Source organism: Squalius cephalus, assembly GCF_949319135.1.
Source record: "Squalius cephalus genome assembly, chromosome: 21".
In the NCBI taxonomy this organism is placed as follows: domain Eukaryota; kingdom Metazoa; phylum Chordata; class Actinopteri; order Cypriniformes; family Leuciscidae; genus Squalius; species Squalius cephalus.
Genome location: NC_137142.1, coordinates 17,999,033 through 18,020,380, shown reverse-complemented (window position 1 = coordinate 18,020,380; position 21,348 = coordinate 17,999,033). Strand labels below are relative to the sequence as shown.

General features: G+C 39.3%; 2 protein-coding genes across 5 annotated transcripts in view; one reads left to right on the top strand and one right to left on the bottom strand.

The window, feature by feature from the left end:
• The window catches only part of zfyve26 (zinc finger, FYVE domain containing 26), a 28,068-nt gene extending 11,359 nt beyond the window's left edge, over positions 1-16,709 (bottom strand). For 2 of the 4 annotated variants that reach the window (XM_079854445.1, XM_079854447.1), the window contains exons 1-23: positions 16,611-16,709; positions 15,829-16,108; positions 15,481-15,556; positions 15,295-15,375; positions 13,121-13,610; positions 11,370-11,494; positions 10,439-10,603; positions 9,747-9,835; positions 8,954-9,087; positions 8,678-8,869; positions 7,067-7,651; positions 6,126-6,296; positions 5,886-6,037; positions 5,029-5,272; positions 4,592-4,855; positions 4,389-4,508; positions 4,126-4,296; positions 3,638-3,871; positions 3,438-3,543; positions 2,511-3,355; positions 1,500-1,696; positions 1,093-1,197; positions 79-201 (exon numbers count right to left, since the gene is read on the bottom strand). In XM_079854445.1, the coding sequence (XP_079710571.1) occupies positions 79-201; positions 1,093-1,197; positions 1,500-1,696; positions 2,511-3,355; positions 3,438-3,543; positions 3,638-3,871; positions 4,126-4,296; positions 4,389-4,508; positions 4,592-4,855; positions 5,029-5,272; positions 5,886-6,037; positions 6,126-6,296; positions 7,067-7,651; positions 8,678-8,869; positions 8,954-9,087; positions 9,747-9,835; positions 10,439-10,603; positions 11,370-11,494; positions 13,121-13,610; positions 15,295-15,375; positions 15,481-15,556; positions 15,829-16,019 (4,860 nt within the window). In that variant the 5' untranslated portion in view covers positions 16,020-16,108; positions 16,611-16,709. Of the gene's footprint in view, positions 1-78; positions 202-1,092; positions 1,198-1,499; positions 1,697-2,510; positions 3,356-3,437; positions 3,544-3,637; positions 3,876-4,125; positions 4,297-4,388; positions 4,509-4,591; positions 4,856-5,028; positions 5,273-5,885; positions 6,038-6,125; positions 6,297-7,066; positions 7,652-8,677; positions 8,870-8,953; positions 9,088-9,746; positions 9,836-10,438; positions 10,604-11,369; positions 11,495-13,120; positions 13,611-15,294; positions 15,376-15,480; positions 15,557-15,828; positions 16,109-16,610 lie in introns of all 4 variants that reach the window. The other 2 variants (XM_079854444.1, XM_079854446.1) reach the window with 1 other exon arrangement.
• A 1,408-nt stretch (positions 16,710-18,117) lies between these two features.
• On the top strand, positions 18,118-21,280 carry LOC307149535 (galectin-related protein B). The gene is made up of 4 exons (XM_079855888.1): positions 18,118-18,293; positions 18,650-18,738; positions 19,585-19,774; positions 19,877-21,280. The coding sequence occupies exons 1-4, from the start codon at positions 18,267-18,269 to the stop codon at positions 20,018-20,020; spliced, it is 450 nt and encodes a 149-aa protein (XP_079712014.1). The 5' UTR covers positions 18,118-18,266; the 3' UTR covers positions 20,021-21,280.
• Positions 21,281-21,348: the final 68 nt, after the last annotated feature.

Genomic DNA, 21,348 nt, shown 5'->3' with positions numbered 1-21,348 from the left:
TAATACAGATATAAGGTATTCATATGTTTCTAAACAATACAAAAATTGAAACCAAGAGAAATCATAAAATATACATACCTGAAAAGCATCTTCTGTGTAATTCTGTTCTAGGAGGAATAGCAGGTGTTCGGTCTGTAGCTGCATCCGAGACTGATCAGAAACTGAATACAGCTGCACCCACTGGCCACACAACTCAAACTCCTGAGAACACACAAACTGATCATTCGTATTATAGGCCTTTTTTACTAGAATCTGAAATGTCACTGCACAGGGTGCAAGTTAGTTCCACTCTGGGTCTGCACCTATTATATTAGCATGCTATTATCTAAATAACACTTTTGATATAAAGAGCTGCAGATATTCAGCAGGGACACTGTATCTTACAACATCTGAAAACCGTAACCTCCTCCATTTCACACAAAATGACTTGATTGCTACCCAAATTCACTCTAATCTCCTGTTTTATACTCTAGAAAGCATTTTGGTCTTATGTAAACAGCTGCAGACAAACAGCAGGGTCACTAAAGTTCAAATTTCATAACCTCTTTTATGCTCCCTTGTTGAATTCATTGACCAGATTCGAAAAGTTTTCACACAGAGTTTAACAATGCAGTCGCACCAAAAACACACATAGAATGACATAAATTACTTAATATTAGTGCCACCATTTAGAATTAAACAAACTAGCATTTGTGATGGCTTGAAGCTGGCTCAAAATATAGTAATATAGTGATATAGATATATAATATAGTGAATATAGTCCTGGGTCTTCGTCATAGTTGTGGGATTTTCAGCACCACAGCAGTTCAAACATTTTCTAAATATTTAATTCGAACAAAGACACCCAAACTTATACTTGTTAGGCTCGGCCAATTGTTGTTATTGAAAATAAGTTTACTCTGCAAGCACCAATCTGGAAGCCAGAAACACAAAACTGTGGAAAAGGCTAATTAATCTCCACGTATTGTTGGTACAGTCGAGTCAATATACTACAATGTAAACATAATTTAGATGCAACCAGACATCTCAGTCGTAGCTCTGAGTGATGCCCAAATCAAAGACTGTTTTATTTGAATGGTTCTATAATCTCACCCTGGCCTCCAGCATTAAACTGAAGACAGATTCAGGATCCTTTGTAGACTTCTCCCTCAACTCCTGCCACGTCTCACACGGCAACGGTAGCTCCAAACTCAGCATCTAAACAACAAAACAATGTCATCAGACAACTTCTGATGTGTATATGGCCATTACAGTTATGTGCATAAACTTGCACTGATTGCAATTTAAGCTTCTGTCTGGAGCTTATAAACACAGACAGAAAATGAAATGGTGTAACAGTTTTTTCTTGTTGACATGCTGACATGTTTTTTGCACATCAAAGTGTCAAAGATTTTCTTTAGTCATGGCAACCTAAAATACAAGCAAACTGCTAAACAGAGAATTCCTTTTGCCACAAGAGTAAATAAGGTTTCAGTAGAGAATTGCTGTGTCAGACTGACCCGCTGGTACATGTCCAGCTCCTGTTTCCTCTGCTGAAGCTGCTCTCGGAGAGGATCCTGGGTGTTCTGGTCACTGAGACAGAATTGCAGCAACTCTAAACAGTGTTGTAAAGGCCATCGGTCCAAACCCTGCAGAACCACACGTCCACGCAGCTCCCAGTCCCTTACACGAAACAACTGCTCCACACCGCTGGTTTCTTTACAAAAAGACATAGTTACCTGTTAAACTTCCTCTTTTTTTGTATTATTTATGGGACAATGCCCACCAGAAATATATTTTCAGGGGCATTTTGTACCTTCAATGAATATTTTTAACACAACATAATTGTCAAATACTGAATCAACTGATTTAAATGACTTCTCAATCTGAACAATTACCTACAAAATAAAAGATGTTGCAAATAATGCACGTGATCATAACAATCAAGGCGTTTTTCCCAAATCAAAAGACACTTTTATTAGCTGCATATTTAAAGTATATTTTCTAAACATATTTTATAGATCTTATTGTGAAAAATTCATCTGTGCAAATGTTTCATTTTTTTACACCTTGTAGTATTTAATCAAAATGTCAAAACTGAAAAAAAGACTTCTCTCTGGTAATGTATGCAGGCCTTCTCCTATCATTTAGTCTAGTTAAACCCTGCCCTTGCAAGCTCGCCTCCATACGAGTGCCACACCCACATCTCAACATCCAATCAACAACCAGTGCATAGAACCAAGTCCTCGTTCTATAGATTTTCCTTTTTGATAATCCATTTACATCACAATATAGATGAAAAGATGTCCCTACTTCAGTTTTATTGCGACTTTAACATCACCCACCTAAAAGATATTGAATAAAGACAATGCAGACAAAAAGAATAAAGATACCTTGCAGTTGCAGGTCACTAAAATGTCACAAAACCCAGAATAGAATAGACTAGGCATTTTTTGCCTTGAAATTTTACACAGTCTCTGAGGTATTTTGGTATTCTGTTGCAGGTACTGTAAATCTGAGAGGAATCTTACCTTGTAGAGCAGTGCATGCCAGTAGTTTGTCCCGGAGGGCCCCCTCCTGGCTGCAGGGTTGTGCATAAAGCTCTAGGAGCTCTAGGGCTCTGTTCAGATCGCCAACATTTAGGGATTGCTGGAATGCTTCAGCAGCCATTGCTTGCGCTGCATTGCCCTGCAGGCCAGAAAACAGCATTCCCACGACGGGCTTCCCACAGAGAGCCAGCCCAAGACCCTCTTCTGCTTCCAACGAGACCCCCAGAACTGGCTCAGCCATGGACCGGAGGTACATTCTCAGGATCGGGAAGTTTTTAAGCAGGGCTTCCCCTTCTCTTGCGATCTGGTCTCCGTCCAAAACTGCTTCTTTACGTCCAGATCCGCGAAAATATGAAGGCAAACCTGACCAGCCAGAGGAAGTTGCCCGGATCACGCCACCCCGACTGGCACTGAGGCAGGCCAGCGCGGCGACAAGGGGGGAACGTGACTTCAGAAAAGACAGCGCAGATGGAGTGAGGAGAAAAGAAGAAGGAGGACATGAAGATGGTGAGGGCGGAGAGGTGGAGAGGATTGTGGATGTAGCAGATGTGTCCTCCAGTGAGACCTCAGACTCAGAGCTAGGGTCAGAGGATGTGGTAAGGTCAGAGAGGTCAAGGGAAGGGGCGCACTCCTGAGCGTGCTGCTGGAAAATTGAGGCAATGCTGGCCGGGCAGAACGCCCCGCCGTTGAACCCTGCAATCCTCGGTTGCCCCTGAGAAAAGGTCACAGCCCTAAAATCCCAGAGAGGGAGAGTTTCACAGCAGCGCTGAACTATAACCTGTTGCACACTCAAACGCAACTGCTCCTGCTGCAAGAGAGAAAGAACCCTGCAAAGAGAATATGACTGATGATAAATATTTGTACATTTGTAAAGTCCAGCACTTTCAGGAAAGACAGATCATTCATTACCTGTCAGGTGACACCTGTCTGTCGAACAGAAGGAGAGAGAGGAGCTGGGTAGGTGACTGAAGCAATAGTAAAAGAGGATTTCCCAATTTCACCTCCATGGATTGATCTGAGATCAGATCACAAATATCAGACTCAGAGCTCATAATACTTTATAGACATTACTTTTCAATAATTCTGTTCATTAGAATGTTTGGTCTTACCCTCTGACCATAAACTGCGCACCAGTACTGAAGCCAACACGTTGACGTAATCAAGGAAGTTGCGTATGTAATCTGGTCTGCCAGGGGCGCTGTCAGGCTCAAACGGGCAGAGCTGGTCCAGATATTGCAGGAGTTGTTTCATAGCAGTTCGTATCGGGTGGGAATCCAGTTCAGACTGCTTGAGACCAGCCTGTTCGGCCAGCGCTGTCAGGAGAGAGCTCCCCGCCAGAGCGTCTACAACATGGGAACAAAAGATGACAAAATGAATAAATTAAATTCAAAGGGGACATGCCATAGAAATCGAAAAATTAAAAAGCCCCTCCCATTTACTGAAAATAAGCTGCAAAACATCACATTTTTTGAGTCAATGTAAATCTATGCCAGAAAAAGGGTTACTAAAGAAACACTGAGGGTTTTCAGTGTGCCATAAAGTTTCAGGGCATGCTGAAACAAGCACAAAAACAATGGCTAGCTCACTTTGCTAGTACCTGAGGTGTTGGTGGCAGAGGTCAGGGTTTGAAGCGTGACCTCTAAACGCTGATTCAGGTTTAGACGAGATGCCATACTCTCTTCCGTTAATGTTAAATGACAAGACAGCAGCACTTCCTGGGCACTACAGCCAAAGGGGCAGTAAACAGCATTCTCCTCTCCATTACAATCTAGAGAGAGAAAGACGTTAAAATAAAGATGTTATATAAGGAATAACGAAAAAAATATGTATGTGTGCATGAGTGTGAAGAATACTTCAGACCTGTTTTACTTGTGCCTTTGCTGACGGAGGTTCTGTTAAGGACCTTGCTGATTTGTTGCAGTACTGAAGGGAAGCCTCTAATACCGTTGGCGTGAGGAACCTTTGCATCAACTCGTACACCTGCAGTAGGAAAAATATATGTAAAATAAGTCAGGGCTCAGAAATAAGGATGGCCCAAATAAAGCTGATTGATGTAATCTCACCTCTGGCCTCCAGAAAGATGTTGAGTCTTCTCTCTGCAGTCTCAAGCAGCTGCCGTGAAGTTTTCCACAGTTGGCAGTGACAGCAGGCGAGGTCAAAGGCCGCCATAGCTGCAGGGCTAAACTCTTCCACCAGGGGTCGTACGAGGTCAGGGGAGTCTATAGAGCACTGGGACAGCCAGTAGCTGTCCTCTAGACAGGGTATCGGCCGGCTTGGGGTACTAAGTAAACGTTCAGCCACATCAGAAATGGAATAAAAAGCCATGCCTGAGGAAAGAAAAATAACAAGGGGGTCTAGTACAGACATCCTTAATTCACAATAACATGGCCCACTTTATTCTTAAGGGGTTTGGCCTTAAGAAATTATAGCGTTATAGCAAAATAGAAGTCTATGGTATTTTCTCTTTAGATTCATAAGTGTGTGTGTGTGTGTGTAATACCTGCAGCTGCTGCGCTCCCAATACTCTTAAGTGTGAATCTGCTGCTGCTTCCCATTCTGGTCCTGCCCACTGGAGCAACAACCACTGTGCTTATACCCTCTGAAGACGAGGACGATGAAGAAAGTGACTGGCTCTCTATCTTCTGTTCCACCTGAGCCAGCTCGTTCAGAACCTCCCGGTACCGGTCCATAAAGACCAGTTCACCTGCACACTCAGAGTTCTCCAAACCATACATCGCAATCACCTAATAAACAAACATAACACATACACACGCCATTTAAAAAGCCCAAAAACATGGATCTGAACTAACACTGACTAATGAGCAGGCCCACACAGAATAAGATTGTGCTGAATAACATATTTACAATGTCAATAGACAGTGACTTCAACATAATTGGAATGACATCATTAGTTAATTAGTTAGTTTATCCTTTATTGTCTCACTTAGGATAATTTTTTCTTGGTCAATCGAGAGAGCAAGGTCAACACACAACAATCCACCATGCAGTCACACTTCATCCATACAACCCAAAACATAACATTTCCAAATGACATTTACAATTCTAATACACTATACCTACACCTAAGACATTACACAATAGCCAACACATTCCACGACATCTAACCTCACCCACACACACCAATAATTACTTACTGTTCAATAATTTTATTGATAATGGAATTACAGAGAATTTATACCTATTCAACTTACAGGTCGGTACCCTATATCTCCTGCCCGAGGGCATCAGCTCATACTCCTTATAAAGAATATGGCTTGGATCGCCAATCATTTTAAGGCTCTGCTTCTTTACAGACCTCTCAAAAATCTCACCATCATCTATGACATCATATCTCACCTGCTGGGCCTCTATGTTGTTGCCTCTGCGTATGCATGCGATGAGGAGAGACTCAGGAGGGGAGAGCATCGCAGGAACCAGCCAGCTGTGAGGTCCACCACACGGACACGCTTCACTTCCACGGCAAGCAGCTCCAGCACACACACCACCGTCTGCAAGGCAGCATGACCAATTATCAACATTAGTATTTAGCCATGATGTGGTAAGGAAGCTTTTGTAGGTGTGTGTGTGTGTACTGACCTGAGGTGCTGGTGCTGACCTCCCCGTTCTGTCGTTCAGATGAGACGGGACGTTCAGAGCGATGCCGGTGGTTTTTTCTCCTCTTCCGTACGCCTGAACTGCTGCTGCCACTACCCTCGCGTTTCAGAGGAAGTGCCGGACTGGGGAGTGGAGATGGGAGGTACAAGCCATCTATAAAACACAACACACACAGACGTGAATACAAAGACTACTGTTCAAATGTTTTTTTTTAATGTTTTTGAAAGAAATCATTCTAATATGCTGATTTTGTGCACAAGAAACATCATCATCAATGTTGAAAACACTTGTGCTGCTTAATACTGTGATACATTAAAGCAACACTAAGGAACTTTTCCTCTTCGGTCGCCCTACAGGTTGGAAGCGGAATTGTCCATTACCGCTGTCGTAAATAATTTCGCCGCCCGCAGCCTACTGTCGCACGCACGCTCGCTGTTTATCTAGCACCGGCTTTGGAATGAACGATGTCCACAGACAAGGTAGAGTATGTTGCATGATTTCATGAAAGTATGATGTATTACGACACCAGAAACGAAGAAAAACTAAATAATGACTATTGTAACGCTTCACGTAAAGCAAGTCAAATTTGTAGTTTTCTACAAAACGCGACCCGGTTTGGCAAACTTGCATAGTGTGGTTATAGCAGATATAGGGCTGCAAAGCGAATCCAGGAGTGCCTTTCACCCTGTTACGACTTGATGAACCACTGATACGATTTTGGAAACATTATTTGAAGGTAAAAAATGTTCATTAGTGTTGCTTTAACCATTATACATGTTTTCATGATTCTTCAAATGTTCAAATGAACAGCATTTATTTGAAACAGAAATCTTTTTTTGTAACATTATAAATGTCTTTACTATCACTTTTGATTCAAATAAACACACAGTAAGAATGTCAAAATCCTACATAAAACTGCTCACCATTCCCATTGCCATTGTTACTAGTAACAATCTGCAGTCTCCATTGGGCCTCTGCTGTGTATTTAGACAATCTCTGTAACCGGGCACTGAATGTTTCCGCAGTAACAGAACATCCCAGACTCTCTGCCAACTCCACATCGGCCGCAAGCGCCCTGCCGTCCTCCTGCCCGACCCCACACACACCCTCCAAGCCCTCCCTCACCAGCCGTAGAATCCGCTCCATCACACTCAAATCCACCAGAAACCCCCGACACCCTGATGTCAGGTGGCCCAGTTCAGGGTTTATCTGATCAGACTCTCCATCCTGGACCTCTTCCTTCAATCCCTCCATCTTTCCAACATTTTCTACTTTTAAGATGCTCTCAGCCATACTCACAGCTTTGGTACTGTCTGATTTTATTCTCTCTGTGTCTGGTTGGGCTTCTGGGCCGGTGCTAGACTGATCTGCTTGTGGGCTGAAGTCAGTGTCAGACAGGAAGAGGAGGGAGAAAATGTTCTCCAAGAGCTCCAAACGGAATAATGCCGGAACAGCTTCTAGGTACAGCTGACATTCTGATAGGTAGTGCTGTAACAAATCGCAGCATCCTGGGAAGAGTAAGAAATTAAAGGGAAGAGCAAGTATGAAACATCACACTTTGTTTGTCCATTTTCTTATAAAAACTAAACAGAAAAAAAAAAGTTATTTAGCAAAAAGTGGTACAATGATGTATGTACTGAATAATTACCGAATTCCTGCACCATGGCATTTCGTAAATCATTGAAACCATAATAAATAAATACAAATAATGCAATGAAATGTTTTTGTTTATGTATTTAAAAATAATTACAAAATTAATAACGCAAAAATAAATAAAAAAGAAACACACTACCAGTCAAAGTTTGGACACACCTATTAAATCTTTCACTACTGCCCACATTTTAGAACAATGAATTCATAAAAACTATGAAATAACACAAATAAGAGTATGGGAAGTATGTAGTTAGCAAAATTTTGGTGATTAAATCATATTTTTGCTCACTTTAAATAGTTCGTTTTCGTTCGAAGTCCACAGTAGTCGATTGTCGAGTTCTCCACTGTTGCTTAGTTACCTATGATCACGCGCGTGAACTCGACAATTGACTACTGTGGACTTCGACCGAAAACAGAAAGTAAATACAGGTATGTGCGCTGGCTGAATTAACATCACTTTTATTCATATTTTTCACATCTACTGCAGTCAGATTCACCCGTGTTCACTCTGAAGGAATCACTCACATGGCTGGGCACTTGTAATGACACATCAAGGATGTTAAGAGGCTAAAAGCAGGTTTAAAACTTGCCCCATTGAAGTCAACAGGGTGCAAATTTTAAAAAGAGGATAACACGGTGTAGGCAACACCGATTTTTGTCGTTGTTCTCTGTACTGACAGCACTCCAAATTTACAAAAAAATTAGCTCAATGTTAAAATTGACCGGAGTTCTCATTTAATGTGAAAATTAAATGGAAAGATCATATTAAATTCACTCTAATGTATGAAAGTTTTTAAACTGGTATAGTGTATATTATCACGAGCTTATTAAGGTTGATCTAACAAGTTTTTGTTTTCCTAGAGGAAAAAAGCAGCAGTCACCTTCAGCTGGCTCCTCCCCCTGTCCCGCCTCTGTCTGCTGCTGATGCCGAGGCTCACAGTCCAGGCAGCCGGTATGCATGTGTGCGTTCACACAGATGGCGTACAAGGCATACTTCATGGCACAGAAGCCTTGAAACAGAGTGATGTTTCGCTGGACAGAGAAGTTGGGTGAGTCCACTAATGAAGGATTTCCTACAAATGAGAAATAAAGATTTTAATGTTCAGCAGATGTGTGTGAATTTAAATGAACCCCCTGTGACAGCATGATTCTTTTACCTGTTCTTTGCAGTAGTTCAAGCACCTTGTGCTCCTCGTACTTGGCAAGGGGTGTCAGGCAGTGCAGCACATACAGTGCAGAGTGATGGTCCAGCATGTGTAAGTGACTCAGCAAGGATTCATGGGATATCCCTCTGTGTAAGTATGCAAACCAGTGAACAAAAAAAGAACATACTCCACCATTCAAAAGTTTGGGGTCAGTAAGGTTTTTCTATTCCGCAAAAAGAAGCATTAAATTGATCAAAAGCGACAGTTAACATGAGGGTGAGTAATTACTGACAGAATTTTCATTTTTGGGTGAACTAACCCTTTAAGGCATTTATAATGTTACAAAAGATTTCTATTTAAAATAAATGCTCTTTTGAACATTCTATCTATAAAAAAAATCCTGAAAAAATATAAAATGTTTTCAACATTGATAACAACAAGAAATTCAATCATATCAGCATAGTAAAATGATGTATTAGATAAATCATTTTAGAATGATTCCTGAAGGATCATGTGACACTGAAGGTTAGAGTAATAATGGCTGCTGAAAAATCAGCTTTGCCATCACAGGAGTAAATAAAACATAATAGAAAACAGTTATTTTAAATTGTAATAATATTTCACAATATTGCCGTTTTTACTGTATCAAATAAATGTAACCTTAGTGAGCATAAGAGACTTCTTTTAAAACATTTTAAAATCTTACCGAACCCAAACCTTTAAACTGTAGTGAAGGTGAACAAATAGCTATTAATCTATAACGGGAAATGATTTTTATGTGAAAATGTACAGTGTTTTAACTCACGGACTGTTCTGATCGCACCATTCCAGTACAGCAAGTCGAGAAGACAGAGTGCAGGCTAACTCACTCAATACTGAATCAGTGGTCTGGGGCTACAGAGAGAAAGAAAGAAAGGCTTACTCATTCATTTACATAAACTAATGTGTAATCATTCACATATGACACATAAATAAACATATATAAGAAAAAAAACAGAGAAAATATATCATATATCTCCAGGCCACAGCTTTGAAATGGAGACAAACTAAATGCTCACAATCACAAGTGTTGCATGTGCAAACATGGCATATTTTAGAAGTGCATGTCATGATCACACCTCAGCTGGAGGGGATTTTTGAAGTATATGTTCTTTTTTCAGGAATTGAAAGCCTTTAAAGAAGGTTATTTTAAACAAAAAATGACTAAATCTAGCTGACATTGCCATTTTCAGGCAGTTTTTTATTTTTTATTATTAACAATGTTGTGTTACCAAGATACTGGGTTGCTGATATGAATGATTTTTTAGTGTTTACTGTGTAGCTGGTCAGAGGCCAACATTTCTGTGCAACTATTTTTGCCACAACAGTCTATTATTGTTCTATCAACTCATACAGTACATATCAATGAAATATCTGTCATAGTGAGTTGTTCTTGGCCAGAATGATCAGCAGAATGGACCAGACTTTGTACTGACAATCAAATATCTGGCTACAAACCTGTTGGTGATGCAGGACTCTAAGAAGGTTCTTGGCAGAATCCAGGCTTTGACAATGTGTCCAGCCCAGCAACAACAAGAGACGGGACAAAGGCTGAAACTCGGTCTGCAACAGTGTTTCCAGTTTGGAGAATTCCTCCCTTTTTATGAGATCTAAACCAGTAAGCTGCAAACAACAGAGGATGGATTATTGCAATTATACCACTAAAGGAAACTTTGAGTTGCTTTCATCTATACACTTTTATACATGTTTTTTTTAAAGGAGAGAAACTTGACTCTCGTTGATTAACTATAAGACAGTTGCTATGTTTCCATCCAAAGTTGCGAATTTAGCTTATGCAAAAAATTGGAATATCGCAAAAATCATTTGCAAATAAAGCACTGTTTCCATCCAGTGAGTCGAAGAGAACAAATCGTCATTTCCTGATAAACTGGTGATAAAAAAAAAAAAAAGTTGATCCAGAAGTCACTGTATATAATATAGGCCTATAATATATTACTCCTCAGAGCACGCAGATGAAACGCAATAAACAGCCATGTTATCTTGCTTTCCGAGATGGATGCCTGCTGTTTGGGAATGCAGTCATGTAAGACAGTTCAATTATACTGAAACACTTTGACGACAGACATTGCTCAGGCATTTCAGAATGAGCAAAACAGCATTTCAGATGCAGTGCAACAAGTTATGCCATCCCAAAATGAATTTATTTGGTAAATGTTTTTCCATCGTAGTTTATGTGCTTGTTTTCTTATTGGATAAAAAATGTATCCCACTCAGAGCGCATAATAGTGCGATATCCCAAAATGCATATAAAAACAGGAGGATGGAAACATAGCTACTGGTGATAGTGCAGAAAAAGAATGACAAATTACATTTGAATGATATACACACTTATTTGCAGGCTACTGTTTGCCTGATTGTGTACACCTACCAAGACCTGCTCTAGAAAGTGTTTTCCACTGCTCAAACACTCAAAGTAAATGGCTTTCCACACCAAACGCTTGTCACCATGACAGCACAGGCCAAGCATGACCCTTTCCAGATCAGGCAAGTCAACTAAAAGGGAATAGAGATGAGTTTCAGACATGCATCAAGAACACAAAAAAATGATGTCTGATCAAAAAAACAATCTCATGCAAATGGTGTGACAACTGAGAACATTTTAGGAGGGAACTAGGACCACATGAGCAGAAGTGTTAAGTCAACAGTAAAGGAGGTGGCAAACACACCACGAACAGTCTGTTTCCTTCACTTCCTTAAAACATGACACGAATGTTGAAACCAATACCAGTATTTTTGGTGGTTCAGATTTACCTTTTAAATACTAGCTAGCTTTTGGTTCCAGATACAATGCTGTTCAAAAGAGTGGTGTCAGTATGTTTTTTTAAGAAATAAATACTTGAATTAACCCTTTGGCCCTGTTTACACCTAGTATAAAAGATTAAGCATAGATCAGATCACAAGTGGACGACGCCAAATACAGGTGTAAACGGGGTCTTTTGAGCTTGTCCACTTTCATCCACTTTCAGAGGTAGTCGAAAACGAATTCGACCGGATTGCTTTCGTAGTCTAGACGCTCGTGTGGTCGAATGTGTTCGAACATCTACAAAAGATCGCCTACTCTCTGTCTACTGACCTAATGCATAAACTTTATGGGAAGCATGCTAGCCAGATGGGATTTAAACTTTGATGACTGAAGATCCCAGTTTGGTTTGAAGATGAAAAACGTACTAAACAATGTTCTCTCACCATTCCTGATTTCTAACACGCACTCACAACATGCAGCATGGTCTTGTGGCTATCAGAGCAGAAACGAAAGCTGCTGCTCTCCGTATGTTTTTATGTCTCCGTATGTAAGCTTATTTTGTCCATTAGATCAAAAGATCTGAAAAACACCCATATATTTACCCACCCATAGACCCTCCCTTTGAAAAAAATAAGGACAGAAGTGGTCGAAAGTGGACAAAAGAGAAGGATTAAAACACCAGGTGTAAATGGGAATGTGTCTGCCTGCCTACTTGTGACATTTTCAGGTGTGGTATAGGTCTCCAAATGCTTTTTTATCCATTCAACAAATTAGCCGCTTTTCCACCGTCAGGCCAAACCATTCTCTTTGCTTAACCAGTTCATTCAGTGCCGATCCGGCCCAGCAGCATCCTAATGCGTCTGTCGTTGCCTTGGTAATGCAAGAGTTTACAGACGATATGAGATGTAAATAGCGACCATTATGGAGGATGATCATATATTTATTTTAATTTTATTATTAATTTGTATTTATGTTGCTCAAATAGCGCACTTAACCAGCTACAGAGAAACCGGTAGCCAGACAACAGACAAGTGACCAATCCTGAGTTGCGACGTCGCTATATGCATTCTACCAGCATGGTTCAGCACGATTAGCCAACCGGTTCCGGGCCGAGAGCGGTTTGTAATCGTGCCGTGTTGTACCAGGCTCAAGTGTAAATATAACTGGAACTGTTCCTTGCTGTTCTTAGAACCGTTCGGCTCAACGGTGGAAAAGCGGCTATTGATCATTAACAAAACAGACAAATCTGTTACTAGTGTTGCAGTGTCAGGATTTGGCTACATGATTCATAGAAAAAAATATGACATTATTAAGGCTACAAAATGTGATTCTTTACCTGGTTGTTTGCATGACTACAGTAAACTTATCTGACTCACCCGGTGTGTGTGGAGCCTCTCCCAGCAGTTTCTCTTTGAGCAATCTGAGCGCTGTGGAGCTGTATGCAGTCAACAGAGCGTTGCCCTGTGGCCTCAATAGACATCCCAGAATCCTCTCCTCCGTCATGAGCCCTTCTCTAGCCGACCACAATCCCTTCCACAGTGTCTCTAGCTCAGCACCTGACCTCTCGGACCCCCATGGTGCTAAGGCCAGCACTGCACACACCTCCTCCACCCATTTCTCGTTCCTCTCCTCCACAGGCACGTTCACTCTCACGGTGAGGTGCTGGATGAAGACGTCCTGTAAGGCATGGTCTCTGGAGTGGTCCGCGTGCTGAAGGAAGCTGATGAGAGAGTGGCAGAGCCGCGGCTGCTGGCGGGTTAAAAGAGAACGGAAGCAGGATAGAACAGCAGCACTCAGTGGAGGAGTAGAATCACCTGGAATCTTTCCCTTTACTTCCTCAGAGTACAGGAAGGCTTCATGCAGCTCCTATGGAAGATATAGGACAAAGTGGAAGAACAAAATGAACTATTTTGGAAGTTAAAGATGGCATGAAATGAAAATTGTGAATGTTTTTTCTACCCTATATATAACTGAGTGAAACGGCTTCTCGTACAAGAATAAATGTAGGGCGACAGTTGGTTCAGTCCATTGGAAATGTATCGGATTGTTGGATCATTGCCATTTGCTAATTGCTGAGTGTATGTGAGTGACAGGTTGCTAGAAGGGAAGGATTAAACTCATCTGCCAATCCACCTTTTTCCTAAAGAGACTACTGCGTTTTAGATTATGGGAGGCACTTTCGGTTTGAGGAAGTTCCACTCAAAAAGACTGAAAATAATCAATTTGAATCATAAGGTTGTGCTACAAATAATCCTTATCTTGAATGAGCTGTAAATTTCCTTCATGTTCTATTTTCAAGACCTCATGAGAATAATGTAACGCTTGTTATTTTAATGTGACAGTATAACAAGAATTTCTATGGCAGGAGCTCTTTTCAGTCGCTGCATTCTTTTCCTCCTGATTCTTTTTTTCTCTTTTGTATTCCATTGTAACAGTATGAAAAAGGACAACATATACAAAAAAAAATATTATGTGCACAAATACATAATTTATAAACAAAACACTACAACATTTCATAATAGGAATTGTCCATTTTGGTGGTTTTAAAAACCACTTTCTCAACAAAGAAATAATTTTTTAACAATAGTGTATAGATCTAACAAAAGATCTATGATGTCTATAGACTATCGAAGAGATGATACACATTTTTGTAAAATGCGCAATTGCCTAAGATTTGCAAAATAATTTATAAAATCCTTACTTATGGAATTCAATTAGCTAATGACACAAGCTTAGATGAGCATTATCTAAGATGCTTGGTTACTAAGCCAATTACTTAAAACTAATAATCACAAAAACACATACTGTAGCACATTTATTCATACTTTTTAATATTGATTGAAATATAAGCACTATAATGGACTTTTTTTCCCACTGGTATGGCATTTTGGACTTTTTAACTCAATAAGCTTATTGCAGTGCATTCTGGGATTTCCTTCTCTACCAAGGATACATGCAATTTTGCCATAAGGTGTAGTCACGTTTGTTGTTGTTTGTTTAACTCAATAGGATTTCACACAGCATGGAATTTCACAAGGTTTTGTAACGGGTTCAAGTTGGATATGCAGATTTGCAGCGCTGACCAATAGAAAGCTGTTTGGTTTGAAAGCGACTTCTCTGTGAGCTGTGCTTCATACATCACTACACTATTTCCAATAGCCAAGACATTTTGCCCAATGCAACCTTCAGAATTTTAGCCAAAAATAAGAATTTGTTTGTTGTTTAATTTGCAATTCGGCATTTGGGAATTTTGCAATGAAAATTATATTAGTAGATTATTACCACACAAAACTTTAAAAAAAAATCTAATTAAATGTGATTTATCTCAAAGTTGGTTGGTTTGGGTCAAGGATTATAACTCTTTAACATGGAAAGGGTATTCAATATTTGTTGGAATGGAAGAAGGAGAGCAAAAAGAAAGCATTATTACATGTCTAGCTTATCAGAGTTCAAAGGAAATAATCTGTGCTTTGACAACATAAATCCATAAAGTTGTTACAACAGTGTCAGGGCTGTGAAGGCAACATACAGTAGTTGGAGATAGTCCTACCTTAAGTACAGACTGTGGGACATCTTCAAGCTCCTCTAAGAGTAACAAGAACTCCAGTTCTCTCTTCACAGACCCGCTCACCTGCAGAGAAATTACCCATACTTTGAATTAGAAAAAGCAAGTGAGATGAGTGCTTCCTCATGGAAGAAGCATCAATGGGAAAATTATTTCCAGCAGAAAACACACCTTTATTTTAGTCCGTTTCTCCAGGACTTGGAGCCAATACCAGGCCAATCTGTGAGGGCTGCCCACTGTTTCCCACCTGTGTATAAACAGAAAAATAACAGATGTGTCTCTTAAAATCTCTCAACTTTAGTTTCTTGAACTCTCTCGATAATGAGATTGAGTACCACTTATAAACATTTACCAATACAACCACAGTTTCCGCTAAAATATCATAAATAGACTATAACTAAAGCAACATCCACAGAAAGAGGAAAATGTATTTGTTTACATTGTTTTCGACATAGGCTCATGTGGTTTATTATGACTTGAATAAGCATTCCTATTGATTTCTGTCAGGGTTTCACTGACCTAAGCAGATATGGGTGGGTAACGATGGCTTTAACGATGTCCCGAGGGCTTTGTGGATCATCTCCGCGCTCGTCGCCGAGCTGACGCACGCAGGCTGCCGCGAGCTCCCACTCTCCGCGCCGCAAACACCGCGTGAAGAAACCGAAGAGCTCCCGTCTGGAGGTCTCTTCTTCACGGCCAAACGGATGCATGATAGACAGTCCGATAGTTCAGCAGTCTGTTGAGGTCCACGGAAAGATTACTGGCCTCGGGTGTGTTATGAAGTATTCGACATCTAAGACTGGAGGGGGTGGGAAATGAAAGAAAATCATCACCGGTTTTGTAACCATCATAACTGAGATAAAATCAAAAGCAAAATACAAGCACACTTTTTGATAAGACATTTCCGTTTGCTGCTACACGGATATTGAAATATTAATGTATAACGTTACATGTATTCAATACATTCCAAAATCAACAAAATTGTACTGACTTAAGTGATTCACGTGAGAAGAAGAAAGAGCAAGAACATGTTTCTAAAGTTACAGAAGACATGTCAGCATTTAAGCTTTTGACGACTTCCATAATGTGCTTACATTGCAATCAGTGTGATTCAAACTTTCGTTTATGTAAGTTATATCAGCTGTTAAAAGTCAAATACTGACAGCAAAACAACAGACACTGCCCAGTGCCGACCTAATATAGTTTAGGAAAGGGGGAGGGAATCGACTACACTATCAAAATTCTGTACATCGTTTTACGCTAGTGTACAAAAATAAGTATTTCGTTAAATTAGCACTTACGATTTGGGTTTGTCCTTCTTTATCTCGCACTAGAGATCAGCGCGTTCAAATGCGCTTCCCATCATCAGCTGTATGTGGCCATGAGCGAGCCGAGTCATGTGACTCAATCAGCTGATCCAGGAGCTGTCAGTTCAAGGGTCAAAACAATAGGAATGAAATATGGGGGTTGATTAAATTACATCACATGTAGCCTATCACAACGGGCTGGCGTTCTAATTAAATAATAATTCTCATTTTTGGTGACATTAAGTTTCATTATTCATATGTAACTATTACCAATATAAAGTCGTTTCTGTCTTTTTCTGATGTAGTCACCTGATACTTTTCTAAGCGCTGGAAGGATGGGCCAATCACAGTCGTTTGTGATAAGGAATTTTAAAAACCATTTTATAGCTATTCCTGTAGTTGATTTCCAATTAAATTTAAGTAGAAAATTAAATTCTTACACATTCTGTACAAAAGCTTTGACAGATCTGAATGCGACTCAAGATTTTAAGATTTGAATCCCAGTGGCTCATCTCTCACTTTTTATTTTTGTTTATATGCTGGTGGATAGTTGTTGTGACCTGAAATTGTATGGATTTATTGTGAAAATGTTTTTGATTGTGACGCGTATAAACCTTTTACAGTCTCTAAACGTAGATGTAAAGTGTGAGCACAGTCACTCATTCAGTTATGAAGGTTTATGAAGTCATGAATGTGGTCTGAACAGGTATGTCACGTGTTTATTTAAACATTACATCGTGATGGCCGCAGTCTTATTTCATATTTATATTATTTTAATTTGACTTGAGAAAGCAATGAGAAATTGTACTTACAGACAGAATTAACCATGCTAGTGTATAAGACAACATTGAGACTGACACAGGGAAATTTGATCAGTAATAAGGAGCTTATAAGCCCTGGAAACTCTCTCTGGGTGGTAAAAACATATTGCAGAAACAAAGTGCCAGACTGGTTAGATGGGAATGTGAAACAATAGCGACACCTCATGTGTTATGTCTCTTGAGTGTGTTGCCCATGTTTGTGATTCCATCATTATATGAACTTATTCCCAAGTGAATTAGTGTTTATCTTGATAGAAGTTCACTTTAATGTATGAAGTTAAGCATTGTAATTATTCAAATGCAGAATTCAAATAAAACTTACTACGTAGTTTTACATAGGTTATTCGTAGGCAATTTCTCCACTGTAAAAAAAAAAAAAAAAAAAAAAAAAAAAAATATATAGAATGAATTTAGTTAATTCAATCAAGGAGATTGGTTTAATAAATAGAAACTCAATATATTAGGCATATGTTATCTGAACCACATTAATTATTAACCACATTAACCACATTAAAATCTTTTTTTTACCGTGTGGAATTACGAGACTAGCCTATGGCGACTTGTTCTTATATTGAACAATATACTTTATTCATTAATTTATTTTGAAATCTGCTGAAGTCACTACTGTATTTTTGTCATCATCATCATCATCATCACTCCCTGCCTGTGCTGGTTTCTATGGAAACGCGGTGGCGCGAGGCGGGGTTCGCGAATTCAACACCGGTCTCGCGCTCTGCCATGATCAATCCCGTGCATGACAGCTATTGTCCTCGCGCTTGAAACGCAACACCTGCACGACTAACGTTAAACTAAAGCGCCAGAAGAAAGCATGACAGATAAGGGTAACATCCGAAACGTAAGTATGATGACGATTATTTTATAGTTTATCAGCCACTAAGACTGTAAATTGCGTTGAAACAGTGACGTATACGCTGAGCTTAAATATATTTGACCACGCTGATTAATATGTCATATAAATGACTTGATAAATGATGCGACTCGGTAATCTGCATGAATAAACTGTAAACTGAGAAAGGGTTGAAGAATGGTCTGAGAACCTTTTCTTTTCCTTATTGTCTCGCAGCACTGGGTTTAAGAAATCGTGTTGATTTTAAATCAGTAGGCTACATTAATAAATAGCTAATTATTCGGGTTTTGCCTGGCCTGTATAGCATCATATGTTTGAATGACAGTAAAACACTATTCCTGCAGGAGGAGGACTATGTTGGAGAGATCAAAGGGGGTCTACGGCCGACCATGAGGCTGATAGTGATGGGTATTGTTCACAAGCAGCCCAAAAGGTTGGTATCAGACACACCTGTCTGTCTGTCTGTGTGTGTCTGTCTGTCTGTCTCTCTGTTTGTGTTTCTTGCGTTCATTTATTAAATGGCACATCGCGCATCCTGAATGACTCGGTTCATTGAGAATGAGACGCGCCTTCAGTGCGTTTACACAATGAGCCAGTTGTCTCGGGGATTCAACCAGAAGAAAACATGGGTGCCAACCGTGAATACACAGAAGAAATCAAGTGTTTTGTAGTGCATTGCATTTTATGTCATATAGTATACGTATACTGTATAGAATATATATATATATATATATATATATATATATATATATATATATATATATATATATATATATAAAGACATATCTAACATTTTAAATAAAACATGTAATTTGAGAAGGGAATTCTGGCAAAAAAAAAAAAATTCTCCACAAATTAAGGTGATTTATACTTATATGCATACTTATATGTATCATCTTGTAAGATATGATGTTTTGTGTATATGTTAAGGAACCTTACAATTAAGGTTTTACTGTAACATTTGTTTTCAATCTTAACTTTTTTTACATATATAGTGCAATGTGTGTTCCAGCTGTTATTGTCCACTTCTGTTTTGCCAGCGTGGGAAAGCTTCAATTCCCATGAAGGCTTCGCTGGTCAGATCTAGAAGGGAAAAAAAAGGAGAATTCTGGCCTTATTTGGCAAGGGTTATCCAGAAACTAATGGTTGATGATGTGATTTGGTATGGAGCGTCCCAGATCAAAAGGGCAAGGCACTAACTCCATGCAACTGACTCGGTCTGTTAAAATGATGTTTGTTCTTAAACCTGCAAAAAAAAATTTCCTGTCTGTCTCTTTAGTATGATAGTGTTAGTGTCATGCCAGTCTAAAGGAGAGGGGGATGAGGAAATCGAGGGTGATGTGGGTCTGGAGTTAAAGGTGAACTTTTCAGAAAAGGCTGTGCTTCGTAACGCTCGTCTCTCGGGACAGTGGGGCGCTTCAGAGACGGCCCTGTCTTTCTTCCCCTTTGCTCCAGGAGAGCCTTTTAAGGTAGAGACTAGAGTGTGTGATCACATCTGATAAAGCTAAACTCTTTGGTAATCTCACACCTTTTTGTCACAATAATGTTGTTTCCTTCTTTATCTCTCCCAGATGGAGATTGTGTGCGAGCACCAGCAGTTCCGTATTCTGGTGGATGGGCAGCCGTTGTGTGGTTTTTCTCACAGATTGACTCCGCTAGCATCTCTCACTGCTCTTAGAGTTCACGGAGACCTACAGCTCACCAAAGTGGCTTGAGAAAGAGAGGAATCGCCTGCCATAATGACAGACTCATCATAGAAGCAACTAAACTAAGGTTTTATAACCCTGAGCGTACTGTACACAATTGTTGTAAAGTTCCAGAGCTCCATCAGTTCATTTGAAATCTTTACAACTCATTTGTTTTGGTATAGGCTAATTGGCGATTTTTTACAGTTTCTCCAGTTCTTTTTATTTGCAGTGGAAAATGAGCCTGTTAGCATTTTAAAAAGATGATTTTGTGTTTGTTTGGACACATTTGTAGAAGAAAATATCCTCAATGTTCCAATCAAAATTCAAATTAAGAATGAATTAACTAGCTCAGATAGAAGATAGCTTTTAAAATACATAATGTACTACCTAACTTTTTTGTTTGCTTTGTGATTATTAGATATATTAGTTCGTTTATTTGGCTCTTTGATACAGAAGCAAAAGTGCCTTCATTTGTTCCATTAGATGCACTTATACGTAGAAGACTTTAGGTGTGCTGTAGCAGTAATTGTTGTATTTACATTTACACATTTGGCAGATGCTTTTACCCAAAGCAACTTGCATTACATTTAAATTATACATTTTATCAGTTCATGCATTCCCTGGGAATTGAACCCAGGATGCTAGCATTGCTAGCGGCATGCCTGAATGTTTGAGCTACAGGAATGTATCAACAACAACATGCTTTTGTTTGACTGTCTGAAAAATTAGTTAAATCATTTCAACAGAATAACTCATAAGAGAATAGTTTTTCTGTTAATCTTTTGTTCATGTGAATGTACCGCATAACAGTTTAACCTAAGCATTCATAACTGACACCTGAATGTTCACTTTAAAATGCAGTTCGCTGCGATTGAATTGGTTTGAAGAAATAGGACTCAAAGTCCATCTGAAGCCTGTACTTGGTGCTGTCAATCTAAACACTTGATGCTGCAAATGAAGCATGTATAAAATAACTTTAATGATTAGGTTCATAGAAAGGTTTACTTGAATATCTTTTAACACCTAATAATTGCAATATGTACTGTAAACAGTAAACTTTTCTTAAAGAACTTTTAAGAAGATCTGATTATTGGATTTATTTAATGTGTGTGTGTCCTTGTATGGTTTATGAGGACACAAATATGCATTATGATATGGGTATTCGATACTTTCTCGAACCAAATGGCTTTGGTACTAAACTAAACTGTACTTTAACACATACTAAACTGTATTTTGTTTTTAATTAAAATGCCAAAAGATTTCTGCGATGGGTAGGTTTTAAACCACATATACAAGTGTGTGTGTGTGTTGATATTATACATCATACCAAGTAATCTTTTTAATTTATTTTTTAT

Coding starts and splice junctions, on each gene's coding strand:
- LOC307149535 (XM_079855888.1), top strand. CDS start 18,267: ATGACAGATAAGGGTAACATCCGAAAC. Junction 18,294..18,649: donor ATAAGGGTAACATCCGAAAC/GTAAGTATGATG, acceptor CTATTCCTGCAG/GAGGAGGACTATGTTGGAGA. Junction 19,775..19,876: donor CTCCAGGAGAGCCTTTTAAG/GTAGAGACTAGA, acceptor TATCTCTCCCAG/ATGGAGATTGTGTGCGAGCA.